General features: G+C 43.5%; 1 protein-coding gene across 14 annotated transcripts in view; it reads right to left on the reverse strand.

The window, feature by feature from the left end:
- Positions 1-3,414: 3,414 nt before the first annotated feature.
- Positions 3,415-13,124, reverse strand: part of tusc3 (tumor suppressor candidate 3) — a 716,082-nt gene continuing 706,372 nt past the window's right edge. For all 14 annotated transcript variants that reach the window (XM_070862659.1, XM_070862743.1, XM_070862752.1 and 11 more), the window contains one exon: positions 3,415-3,680. In XM_070862659.1, the coding sequence (XP_070718760.1) occupies positions 3,665-3,680 (16 nt within the window). In that variant the 3' untranslated portion in view covers positions 3,415-3,664. The remainder of the gene's footprint in view (positions 3,681-13,124) is intronic.

The raw sequence follows: 13,124 nt of genomic DNA on the forward strand, positions 1-13,124 counted from the left end.
AAAACAGTGAGTTTCAGTCACTGAAACTGGATAACTTTAATAATTTGGACTTTGTTGGATTTTAAGCACATTAAGAAGAATTTTTTAAATTGTATTCTAGAGCCCTCAAAATAGTGTGTTTTTATTGTTTAAGTTTGCTAACAATTCATTTTATACAAAATAATTTTCAGTTGGCATCATTTATATTTGTAAGTCTTGCATATAGCACCCTCTGTTGTAAGTGCGACAGAAATAAAACACTTTTATTCATATCATGCTGTTTCTGCTCCTAATGAGTCCTTCCATCTGTGCTTCCAAGACATGTAGGCCATTCTGTGGTGGTGGTCTTCACTGCTCGACATGCTGGTGGTTTGTTAGAATCAAGCCGATTGCATGATGGTTCCACTCAACTGCTCTGCTGTCTTTTTCTGCTCTTTCTACCTCTCTGCTCCTCGAGGTGACCATTCCGTGTGCTGCAGTGTCACCTTGCCAGACTACTTCGTGATCTTTTCCTTTCTGTTTTCTTGGCCATGACTAGGCATGATCGTTGCCAATTAAATGCTTTCTGTGCAGAAGAAGCACTGAAACAACTGAGAATGTGTTTTTTGTCCTGCAGGGATGAGATTTCCCTAAAGGGTTTCCCCCATGCTGGTCTGGAAAAAACACTGTTACTTAAAGCAGAATCAGTTTTTATATTATAATTGTGACTGAAATCTTAATTCTTTGTTCTGCCCTCACCACCCACCATCCCATGCTCCAATACCTTCCTCTTTACCCTGAATACAACAAGTACCATATCCCCTCTCTTGCTTCACCTATTCCTCTCCAACCCTTCTGGGCCATCATGGCTTTGAGTGTTGTTGCTGGCCTTCAGTCATGTTTGCAGTTTATTAGCTTAATTTATGCTATGCACTGTGAGGTATTTGCCTGCTCCAAACATCCTGTCCTTCTTTTTCCTCCTTCCACCATTCCCCGCCACCGCGCTCCCTCCGTCATTCCAATTTGCCTTCGAGACAACATTCAAATCTTCAAAACCAGTTTTAAGTTCTTGAGAAAATGCTTGCTTTTACTAAGAAAGTAAAAGCACAGTATGACTTCAGACTTACGGCCAGTTCTCATGTCTTAAGAACATAAAAAATAGGAGTAGGAGTAGGTCATTCAGCCCCTCGAGCCAGCTCTGCCACTCAGTAAGATCATGGCTGATCTTCTACCTCAACTCCACTTTCCTGCACTAACCCCATATCCATTGATTCCCTTAATATCCAAAAACCTCTTGATCTGTGTCTTGAATATACTCAATGACTGAGCTTCCACAGCCCTCTGGGGTAAAGAATTCCAAAGATTCATCACTCTCTAAATGAAAAAATTTCTCCTCTTCTCAGTTCTAAACCCTTTATTCTGAGACTGTGACACCTGGTTCGAAATTCCCCAGCCAGAGGAAACATCCTCCCTGCAACTACCCTGTCAAGCCCTGCAACAATTTTGTATGTTTCGATGAGATCACCTCTCATTATTCTATATAGGCCTAGTCTACTCAATCTCTCCTCATAGGACAATCCCCCCATCTCAAGAATCAGTCTGGTGAACCTATGTTGCACTCCCTCTATGGCAAGTATATCATTCCTTAGGTCAGGAGACCAAAACTGTACACAATACTCCAGGTGTGGTCTCACCTGGGCCCTATGCAATTGCAGTAAGACATCTTTACTCTTATACTCAAATCCTCTTACCATTTGCTTTCTTAATTGCTCGCTGTACCTGGATGTTAACATTCAGTGATTCGTGCACAAGGACACTCAATAGTGAAGTTATCCACTTTGGTTGGAAAAACAGTCTCTTGCCATTTAAAAATACTCTGCTTTTCTATTTTTCCTACCAAAATGGATAACTTCACATTTCTCCACAATATATTCAATTTGCCATGTTCTTGCCCATTCATTTAGCCTGTCTATATCCCCTTGAAGTCTCTTTGCATCCTCCTCACAACTTGCTTTCCCATTTAGTTTTGTATCATCAGCAAACTTGGATATATTAGATTTGGTCCTCTCATCCAAAACATTGATATAGATTGTGAATAGCTGGGGCCCAAGCACTGTTCCTTGCGGTACCCCACTAGTTACAGCCTGCCAACCCGAAAATGACCCGTTTATTCCTACTCTCTGTTTTCTGTTCGTTAACCAATCTTCAATCCATGCTAGTATATTATCCCAACTCCCATGAGCCCTAATTTTGCTTAATACCTCTTGTGTGGCACCTTATCGAATGCCTTCTGAAAATCCAAATACACACCCCTTATCTATTCTGCTAGTTACAACCTCAAAAAACTGCAACAGATTCATCAAACATGATTTCCCTTTCATAAATCCATGTTGACTCTGTCCAATCCGATTATTATTTTCCAAGTGCCCTGTTACCACGTCCTTAATACTAGACAGGGGCAGCATGGGCCAGCCTACACTGCAATATGTGTGCGCACTAGGTCTGTACAGCAGAGCTGGTTTCCAGTTGCCTTGCCACTGGACCAAGACCTAGCTCTGTCAAGCCCGTGTGGTGGCTGGTGTGAAACTCCTGTGACCTCATCACTTTTTGGTGTGGAAGCAAGTCAGCCTCGATACAAGGGACTGCCTAAGAAGAAGGAGGCTTTTTGATGCCAGAACATTTCTTCTGTGTTTTTTTGATGCATCTCCTAGTTTACAGTCTTGAGGACATCTCGTTCATGATCGATATCTCCCTCTCCAATAGCGTGCTCCCTGTACCTGAGTCAGTTTGCACAGGGAGCATACTCTAATAATTTAAATGACCTTGCCTTGCAACCATGGGCTAGTGACGTGCAAAATGTGTGAGAATGCAGAATTGGCCCTTTAAACTTTAGATAAATATATCAATTGTGAAAATGTATCAATTGTGAATAAAAGCTATTTTTAATTTTAAAAATTCAACCTGAAGTCCCCCCAAATATCATGCCTAATGAGTGTTTGTGGGGAAGGGGGTACCATTTACAGAACTGTTTACATTTCTAAATTTACTGCCTGTGTCCATGATTTAAAGAGTTGAAACATTGAGTGAAAGTGTGGCAGCTTTGCAGTTGTGTGTTATACAGGACTACAAAAACTAAATGTCACCCTACCACCAAGAACGTATTTTTGAAAAATAAAATTTGCCAACTCATACCAACAAGACATATGGTTAAGTATATTCTGACAAATCCTTGTTTAGAGCTGCACTAAAACTTTAATTACAGTTGGTGAATGAAGCTACTTTTAATTTAGCTTGAATTAATTTCCTGTGTAACACACATAGTCTTGTCCCCAGGCTCCACTTGACAAAAAAAGTTTCAGTGCTTCTTCAGAAATCTAACAAGAACATGAAACACTTTTGTGAAATATGTTGTGATGTCGTACTATGCCAAGGAACTTAGACAAAGCCACATAGACATTCTTGCAATTTGTTATATTTCCGATCAATTTGTACACCATCTTCTACAGCAATTCAAACTAATACATTAATCTACAAGACAAAGTATTCACTTCTAAATGGCACTTTTACAATTCCACAATAACAAGTGTAGCAATTAATAGTTGTCATTTTTTAACATTGGCTTGCAAACCCAACTATAAAGTACTTTCTCCTCAGATGGTGGATGTCTTCATGTCCATCTTCAGGATTCCTCGTGTGATTCCATTTGTTACTTTATCAAAAAGCTGGAAAAGAAGAAAATTTATAAATGACAATAGACTGTTCTAAGGTCACTGGTTTATCTGCCCTTTGAATGCAACATTAAGGGTTCAATTTTCCCCAAAGCTTTTTTTTGGCGTACTTGAAGAGTTATGCCCGTTTTTTTGGGGCCCATGTACACCAAAAAAAAATGTTCTAAATTTCCCTATTGGATTTCTTCATTTGGCGTGGCCGGACCTGTCCTTTAGTTTTGGGGGTGGAGCCTTCATCTGGGCCAAAAAGATCGGGCTGCCATGATAACCAGGGACTCAATGCGAGCTGAGGCTGCAAAGTGAAACATACAGCCAGCTCGCAACACTTTAAAACACATTGCATCAACTTAAAAGCAACTTATCTCCAATGCCCCCAGCCGAAGGGCTTGCAGGTCTGGTCCGGTCCAGAATGGCCTCCCGAGTCTCTCTCTCTCTCTCTCTCTCTCTCTCTCTCCTTCCTGCTTTCCGGGCATCTGCCGCGCTGATTTACTTGCGTGCGCCAATTTTTTTAACTCTCCGGATGGTTTTTCTGCGGAGGCCATATACACTGGCCTAAGCAGAACTGGAGTAACTCTGAGCTGGCCAAACTTGCCTAAATGGCCAGAATTGGCATGGGTGGCAGGTTACGCCCCCTTCGGCTGAAACAAAAACTAAGCGAAAAAAATCATAACTTACTGAGTGCAAATTGATTGGGGAAACAGTGTTTTTTTAAGTTTGGCCAAAGAAAGCAGCCTGCTCAATAAAAAGGGCGCAAATCATTGGGGAAAACTGAGCCCATTATAAGAGTACATCAAAAGTCAGTACTTACTTTAAGATGTATTTGATCTACATACCAATCTAAAAAAGCTGGTAACTCAAAACCAGCCATGACTATAGGCCTATGATTTGCAGTTACTCTGAAAGTGCAGTGAGACATGCACTTGTCATAACTTAAGCTGCAGGTTTACACAAGATCCCAAGATTAAATAGCAGAAGACGGCAACAAAAATTGTCCGGAATTTCCCTCCTTTCTTGCAGTGAAACTGACAATAATTGTGGATATGTATTGGTACTCTCTGTTGCTAAATCTGATTGTTAAATTGTATTAAAATTGGTTACATGGTTGTTACAGTAGCAAGGAAACACTCTTCTCCCCCTCCCCCAGTTTATACAAGATCTCCTCTTATACCACCTAGTTCACAATCTCCCCTTTCCCCTCAGTTTATGCTGGCTCACTTTTCCCTTATCTCTTCAGTCCATCAATTTATAAGAACATAAGAAATAGGAGCAGGAGTAGGCCATATGGCCCCTCGAGTCTGCTCCGCCATTTAATACGATCTTGGCTGATCTGATCATGGACTCAGGTCCACTTTCCTGCCCGCTCCCCATAACCCCTTATTCCCTTATCAGTTAAGAAACTGTCTATCTCCGTCTTAAATGTATTCAATGTCCCAACTTCCACAGCTCTCTGAGGCAGCGAATTGCACAGATTTTCAACCCTCTGAGAAAATACATTTCTCCTCATCTCAGTTTTAAATGGGCGGCCCCTTATTCTAAGATCATGTCTCCTAGTTCTAGTGTCCCCCATCAGTGGAAACATTCTCTCTGCATCCAGCTTGTCAAGCCCCCTCATAATCTTATACATTTTGAAAAGATCACCTCTCAATCTTCTGAATTCAAATGAGTAGAGGCCCAATCTACTCAACCTTTCGTCATAAGTCAACCCCCTCATTTCCGGAATCAACCTAGTGAACCTTCTCTGAACTGCCTCCAAAGCAAGCATATCCTTTCTTAAATATGGAAACCAAAACTGCACGCAGTATTCCAGGTGTGGCATCACCAATACCCTGTATAACTGAAGCAAGACTTCCCTGCTTTTGTACTCTATCCCCTTTGCAATAAAAGCCAAGATTCCATTGGCCTTCCTGATCACTTGCTGTACCTGCATACTAACCTTTTGTGTTTCATGCACAAGTACCCCCAGGTCCGGCTGTACTGAAGCACTTTGCAATCTTTCTCCATTTAAATAATAACTTGCTCTTTGATTTTTTTTTCTGCCAAAGTGCATGACCTCACACTTTCCAACATTATATTCCATCTGCCAAATTTTTTCCCACTCACTTAGCCTGTCTATGTTCTTTTGCAGATGTTTTGTGCCCTCCTCACACATTGCTTTTCCTCCCATCTTTGTATCATCAGCAAACTTGGCTACGTTACACTCGGTCCCTTCTTCCAAGTCGTTAATATAGATTGTAAATAGTTGGGATCCCAGCACTGATCCCTGTGGCATCCCACTAGTTACTGATTGCCAACCCGAGAATGAACCATTTATCCCAACTCTCTGTTTTCTGTTAGTTAGCCAATCTTCTATCCATGCTAATATATTACCCCCAACCCCGTGAACTTTTATCTTGTGCAGTAACCTTTTATGTGGCACCTTGTTAAATGCCTTCTGGAAGTCCAAATACACCACATCCACTGGTTCCCCTTTATCCACCCTCTTCGTTACATCCTCAAAGAATTCCAGCAAATTTGTCAAACATGACTTCCCCTTCATAAATCCATGCTGACTCTGCCTGACCGAATTATGCTTTTCCAAATGTCCTGCTACTGCTTCTTTAATAATGGACTCCAACATTTTCCCAACTACAGATGTTAGGCTAACTGGTCTATAGTTTCCTGCTTTTAGTCTGCCTCCTTTTTTAAATAGGGGTGTTACATTTGCAGTTTTCCAATCTGGTGGGACCCTCCCAGAATCCAGGGAATTTTGGTAAATTACAACCAGTGCATCCATTATCCCTACCACTACTTCTCTTAACACCCTAGAATGTAAGCAATCAGGCCCAGGAGATTTAACTGCCTTTAGTCCCATTATCTTACTGAGTTCCACCTCCTTAGTGATTGTGTTCCTGAATTCCTGTTGGTATTCTTTCTCTCTATCTTCTAGTTCACACCTGCACTGCTGGACATGTCTACTCATTTCAAGAGTAAGACTTAACATAGGAACATAAGAAATAGGAGAAGGAGTAGGCCAGTCGGCCCTTTGAGCCTGCTCCTACATTCAGTAAGATCATGGCTGACCTTCTACCTCAACTCCAGCTTCCCGCACTATCCCCATATCCCTTGATTCCCTTAGTATCTAAAGATCTGTCGATCTTTGTCTTGAAAATACTCAAAAACTGAACATCCACAGCTCTCAGGAGCAGAGAATTCCAAAGATGCACAATCCTTTGAGTGAAAACATTTCTCCTCATCTTAGTCCTAAACGGCTGACCTCTTATTCTGAAACTGTGACCCCGTAGCCCTCAACTTCCCAGCCAGGGAAAACATCCCCACCACCATCTACCCTGTCAAGCCCTTTAAGACTTTTATATGTTTCAATGAGATCACCTCTCATTCATTGAAACTTCAGGGAATATAGGCCCAGTCTGGGATTGGGGGTAATGTACTGCCATGGATTGAAAATAGTTAACTGACAGGAAACAGAGAGTAGGAATAAACGGGTCTTTTTCGGGATGGCGGGCAGTGATGAGTGGGGTACCACAGGGATCAGTGCTTGGGCCCCATCTATTCACACTATATATAAATGATTTGGATGAGGGAACCAAATGACGACACAAAACTAGGTGGGATTGTGAGTTGTGAGGAGGATGCAAAGATTCTGCAAGGCGATTTAGATAGGTTGAGTGAGTGGGCAAACACATGGTAGATGTAGTATAACGTGGATAAATGTGAAGTTAGCCACTTTGGTAGGAAAAACAAGGACAAAGTATTATTTAAATGGTGACGACTTGGGAAGTGTCGATGAACAGAGGGACCTGGGTGTCCTTGTACACTAGCCATTGAAAGCAAACATGCAGGTGCAGCAAGCAGTTAGGAAGGCAAATGGTATGTTGGCCTTCATTGCAAGAGGATTTGAGAATAGGAGCAAGGATGTCTTACTACAGTTATACAGGGCCTTGGTGATACCGCTTGGCGTATTGTGTGCAGTTTTGGTATCCTTACCTAAGAAAGGATATACTTGCCATAGAGGGAGTGAAGCGAAGGTTCACCAGACTAATTCCTGGGATGGCAGGACTGTCGTATGAGGAGAGATTGGGTCGACTAGGCCTGTATTCACTAGAGTTTAGAAGAATGAGAGGAGATCTCTTTGAAACATATAAAATTCTGACTGGGTTGGATAGACTGATTGTGGGGAGGATGTTTCCCCTGGCTGGGAAGTCTAGAACAAGGAGTCACAGTCTCAGGATACGTGGTAGGAAATTTAGGACCGCGATGAGGAGAATTTTTTTCTCAGAGGGTGGTGAACCTGTGGAATTCTCTACCACAGAAGGCTGTGGAGGCCAAGTCACTGAATATATTTAAGAGGGAGATAGATAGATTTCTGGACACAAAAGACATCAAGGGGTATGGGGAAAAAGCGGGAATATGGTGTTGAGATAGAGGATCAGCCATGATCATAATGAATGGCGGTGCAGACTCGAAGGGCCGAATGGCCTACTACTGCTCCTATTTTCTATGTTTCTATGTCTACTCAATCTCTCCTCATAGGACAATCTCCTTATCCCAGGAATCAGTCTAGTGAGCCTTCATTGCACTCCCTCTAAGGCAAGTATGTCCTTCCTTGGGTAAGGAGACCAAAACTGTAGACAGTACTCCAGGTGTGGTCTCAATAAGGCCCGATATAATTGTAGTAAGTCTTCCTTACTCAAGCTCCAATCCCTTTGTAATAATGGCTAACCTATCACTTGTTTTCCTAATTGCTTGCTGTAACTATATGTTAACTTTGTGACTCCTGTACAAGGACACCCAGGTCCATCTGAATAGTAACATTTCCCAGTCTTTCATCATTTAAAAATATTCTGCTTTTCTATTTTTCCTACCAGTGGATAACTTCACACTTCTCCATATTATGGGCCTGAAATTCATTGACATACCACCCACTACTGCCCGCTTACCACCCAAAAATGCGATTTTGGTGAAAAAACACCTACATACCGCTGACATACCGCCCAGCAGAAAATTAATCAGTAACGTACTGCCGGGCAGTATGCACACCGCCCGCCCATGTAGACCGCAGACATACCGCCCAAAAAGTGTAAAATTCATGACATACCACTGACATACCGCCAGAAATGCATACCGTCCTGGAGAAGGTGCTTTTAAGTGGACCTTAGTGGTATGTATATAGAGCTGACAGATTAATTTGATATTACATAGATCTTTATAGTTCTCCACAGTTTGATGTATTCTCAAATGGATTGTAGTATTTTCTAGTGTTAGGTCTAATAAAGCCTTATTTACTCCTTTATTAATGAACTATAATAAAAATGTTATTAATCTCTCTCAGCCCCCGTCTCTCCCACACCCCAGTATCTCTCACCCCCCCCCAGTCTCTCTGACCCTCCCCCCAGTCTCTCTCACTCCCCAGTCTCTCTCCCACCCCTCAGTCTCTCTCTCCCTCTCAACCCCCAGTCTCTCTCTCTCTCTCTCTCTCTCTCTCACCCCCCAGTCTCTCTCACCATCCCCCAGTCTTTCCCACCCCCAGTCTCTCTCCCACCCCCAATCTCTCTCTCTCTCTCTCACCACCCAGTCTCCCTCTCTCTCTCTCTCTCACATCCCAGTCTCTCTCACCCTCCTAGTCTCTCTCACCCCCAATCTTTCTCCCACCCACCGCCCCCCCCAGTCTCTCTCTCTCTCTCTCTCTCTCACCAACCCCAGTCTCTCTCTCTCTCTTGCTCTCTCTCTCTCACCCCCCAGTCTCTCTCTCTCTCTCTCACCCCCCAGTCTCTTATCCCCACAGCAATCTCTCCCCCCCCGACCCCAACAGTGATCTCTCCCCCCTCCACAGCAATCTCAGGCCGCCCCACAGCGATTTCTCCCCACCCCCTCACAGCGATCTCAGGCCACCCCACAGTGATCTCTCGCCCCACCCACTCCCCCTCCACAACAGTGATCTCTCCCTCCCCCACCCCCACAGCGATCTCAGGCCACCCCACAGCGATCTCTCCGCCCCCCCCCCCACCCCGGCAGTGCTCTCAAGTTGGCAGTCTCTAGCCTCTTGTCGGTACCTCTCACGCGTGCACGCAACTCGGGCGCCGAAGATTCCCGAGTCAAAATGCCTCCTCAGCTGCACTCCACTCCCACCCGCTGCACTCCACTTGGCTTACCGCCGAGAAAAGTGGGATGAAATTCCTGGCCATTCGACACCAGCAGCACCGGATGGTAAAAAATGATTCACTGCCCAGGGATCGCCGAAAAACGGGCGGACCATGTGTTTCACCAATTTCAGCCCCTACACTCCATTTGCCATGTTCTTGCCCACTTTAACCTGATTACAACAGTACTTGCCTAAATCAAGGCCTGTATTCTTTCATGCAAACAGATTTTACCATTAAAAACTGTGCAAGTTACAGAAGAGGCAGGCTGTGTCATACAATCATAGAAATTTACAGTACGGAAGGAGGACATTTCAGCCCATCATGTCCGTGCCGGCCAACAAAGAGCTATCCAGCCTAATCCCATTTTCCAGCTCCTGGTCCGTAGGCCTGCAGGTAACGGCACTTCGAGTGCACATCTAAATACTTTTTAAATGTGGCGAGGGTTTCTGCCTCTACCAGTTCCAGACCCCCACAACCCTCTCGGAGATGAAATTCCCCCTCAAAACCCCTCTAAACCTCTTATGAATTACTTTAAATCTATGCCCCCTGGTTGTTGACCCTTCTGCTAAGGGAAATGGGTCCTTCCTATACACTTTATCTAGGTCCCTCATAATTTTATACACCTCAATAAGATCTCCCCTCTGTGTCTGTGATCTTCTCTGGATCATAATTGACTTAAAAATTGACTTTGGTGCTGTAAGCTACATACAGTAAAACATAGAAACATAGGAACACAGAAAAATAGAAAAATAGGTGCAGGAGTAGGCCATTCGACCCTTCGAGCCTGCACCGTCATTCAATAAGATCATGGCTGATCATTCCTTCAGTACCCCTTTCCTGCTTTCTCTCCAAACCCCTTGATCCCCTTAACCGTAAGAGCCATATTGAATATATCCAGTGAACTGGCATCAACAACTCTCTGCGGCAGGGAATTCCACAGGTTAACAACTCTCTGAGTGAAGAAGTTTCTCTTCATCTCAGTCCTAAATGGCCTACCCCTTATCCTAAGACTATCTCCCCTGGTTCTGGACTTCCCCAACATCGGGAACATTCTTCCTGCATCTAACCTGTCCAATCCCGTCAGAATCTTATATGTTTCTATGAGATCCCCTCTCATCCTTCTAAACTGCAGTGAATAAAGGCCCAGTTGATCCAGTCTCCCCTCATATGACAGCCCAGCCATCCCTGGAATCAGTCTGGTGAACCTTCGCTGCACTACCTCAATAGCAAGAACGTCTTTCCTCAGACTAGGAGACCAAAACTGAACACAATATTCCAGTGAGGCCTCACTAAGGCCCTGTACAACTGCAGTAAGACCTCCCTCCTTCTATATTCAAATCCCCACACAATAAAGGCCAACATATCATTTGCCTTCTTCACCGCCTGCTGTACCTGCATGCCCACTTTCAGTGACTGATGAACCATGACACCCAGGTCTTGTTGCACCTCTCCTTTTCCTAGTCTGCCGCTAGTCGTATAATATTCTGCCTTCGTATTTTTGCACCCAAAATGGATAACCTCACATTTATCCACATTATACTGCATCTGCCATGCATTTGCCCATTTGCCTAACTTGTCCAAGTCACCCTGTAGCCATTTAATGTCCTCCTCACAGCTCACACTGCCACCCAGTTTAGTGTCATCTGCAAACTTGGAGATATTACACTCTATTCCTTCATCCAAATTGTTAATGTATATTGTAAAGAGCTGGGATCCCAGCACTGAGTCCTGCGGCACTCCACTAGTCACTGCCTGCCATTCTGAAAACATCCCGTTTATCCCAGCTCTCTGCTTCCTGTCTGCTCCCTTGTCTACTCTGCCAGTTACATCCTCAAAAAATTCCAGAAGACTCGTCAAGCATGATTTCTCTTTCATAAATCCATGCTGACTTGATCCGATCCTGTCACCGCTTTCCAAATGTGCTGCTATTTCGTCCTTTATGATCGATTCCAACATTTTCCCCACTACTGATGTCAAGCTAACCAGTCGATAATTACCCGTTTTCTCTCTCCCTCCTTTTTTAAAAAGTGGTGTTATATTAGCTATCCTTCAGTCCATGGGAACTGATCCAGAGTCGATAGATTGTTGGAAAATGATCATCAATGCACCCACTATTACTAGGGCCACTTCCTTGAGCACTCTGGGATGCAGACTATCAGGCCCCGGGGATTTATCGGCCTTCAATCCCATCAATTTCCCAAACACAATTTTGCACCTAATAAGGATATCCTTCAGTTCCTCCTTCTAACTAGACCCACTGTCCCCTAGTACCTTCGGAAGGTTATTTGTATCTTCCTTCGTGAAGACAAAACCGAAGTATTTGTTCAATTGGTCTGCCATTTCTTTGTTCCCCATTATAATTTCACCTGAATCCAACTGCAAAGGACCTACGTTTGTCTTTACTAATCTTTTTTCTTCACATATTTATAGAAGCTTTTGCAGTCAGTTTTTATATTCCCTGCAAGCTTCCTCTCGTACTCTATTTTCCCCCTCTTAATTAAACCCTTAGTCCTCCTCTGTTGAATTCTAAATTTCTCCCCATCCTCAGGTTTGTTGCTTTTTCGAGCCAATTTATATGCCTCTTCCTTGGCCTTAACACTATCCTTAATTTCCTTTGTTAGCCATGGTTGAGCCACCTTCCCAGTTTTATTTTTACTCCAGAGAGGGATGTACATTTTCTGAAGTTCATCCATGTGATCTTTAAATGTTTTCCATTGCTTATCTACCGTCAACCCTTTTAGTATCGTTTGCCAGTCTATTCTAGCCAATTCATTTGTCATGCCGTCGAAGTTACCTTTCCTTAAGTTCAGGACCCTAGTTTCTGAATTAACTTTGTCACTCTCCATCTTAATAAGGAATTCTACCATATTATGGTCACTTTTCCCCAAGGGGCCTCGCACAACAAGACTGCTAATTAGTTCCTTCTCATTACGCAATACCCAGTCTAGGATGGCCAGCTCCCTGGTTGGTTCCTCGACATATTGGTCAAGGAAACCATCCCTAATACACTCCAGGAAATCCTCCTCCACCGCATTGCTACCAGTTAGGTTAGCCCAATGAATGTGTAGATTAAAGTTGCCCATGATTACTGCTGTACCTTTATTGCACACATCCCTTATTTCTTGCTTGATGCTGTCCCCAATCTCACTACTACTATTTGGTGGTCTATACACAACACCCACTAGCGTTTTCAGCCCTTTGGTATTCCGCAGCTCCACCCATACTGATTCCACATCATCCAGGCTAATGTCCTTCCTTACAATTGCATTGATTTCATCTTTAACCAGCAACGCCATGC

The sequence above is a fragment of the Pristiophorus japonicus genome, chromosome 2, assembly GCF_044704955.1.
Source record: "Pristiophorus japonicus isolate sPriJap1 chromosome 2, sPriJap1.hap1, whole genome shotgun sequence".
NCBI lineage: Eukaryota > Metazoa > Chordata > Chondrichthyes > Pristiophoridae > Pristiophorus > Pristiophorus japonicus.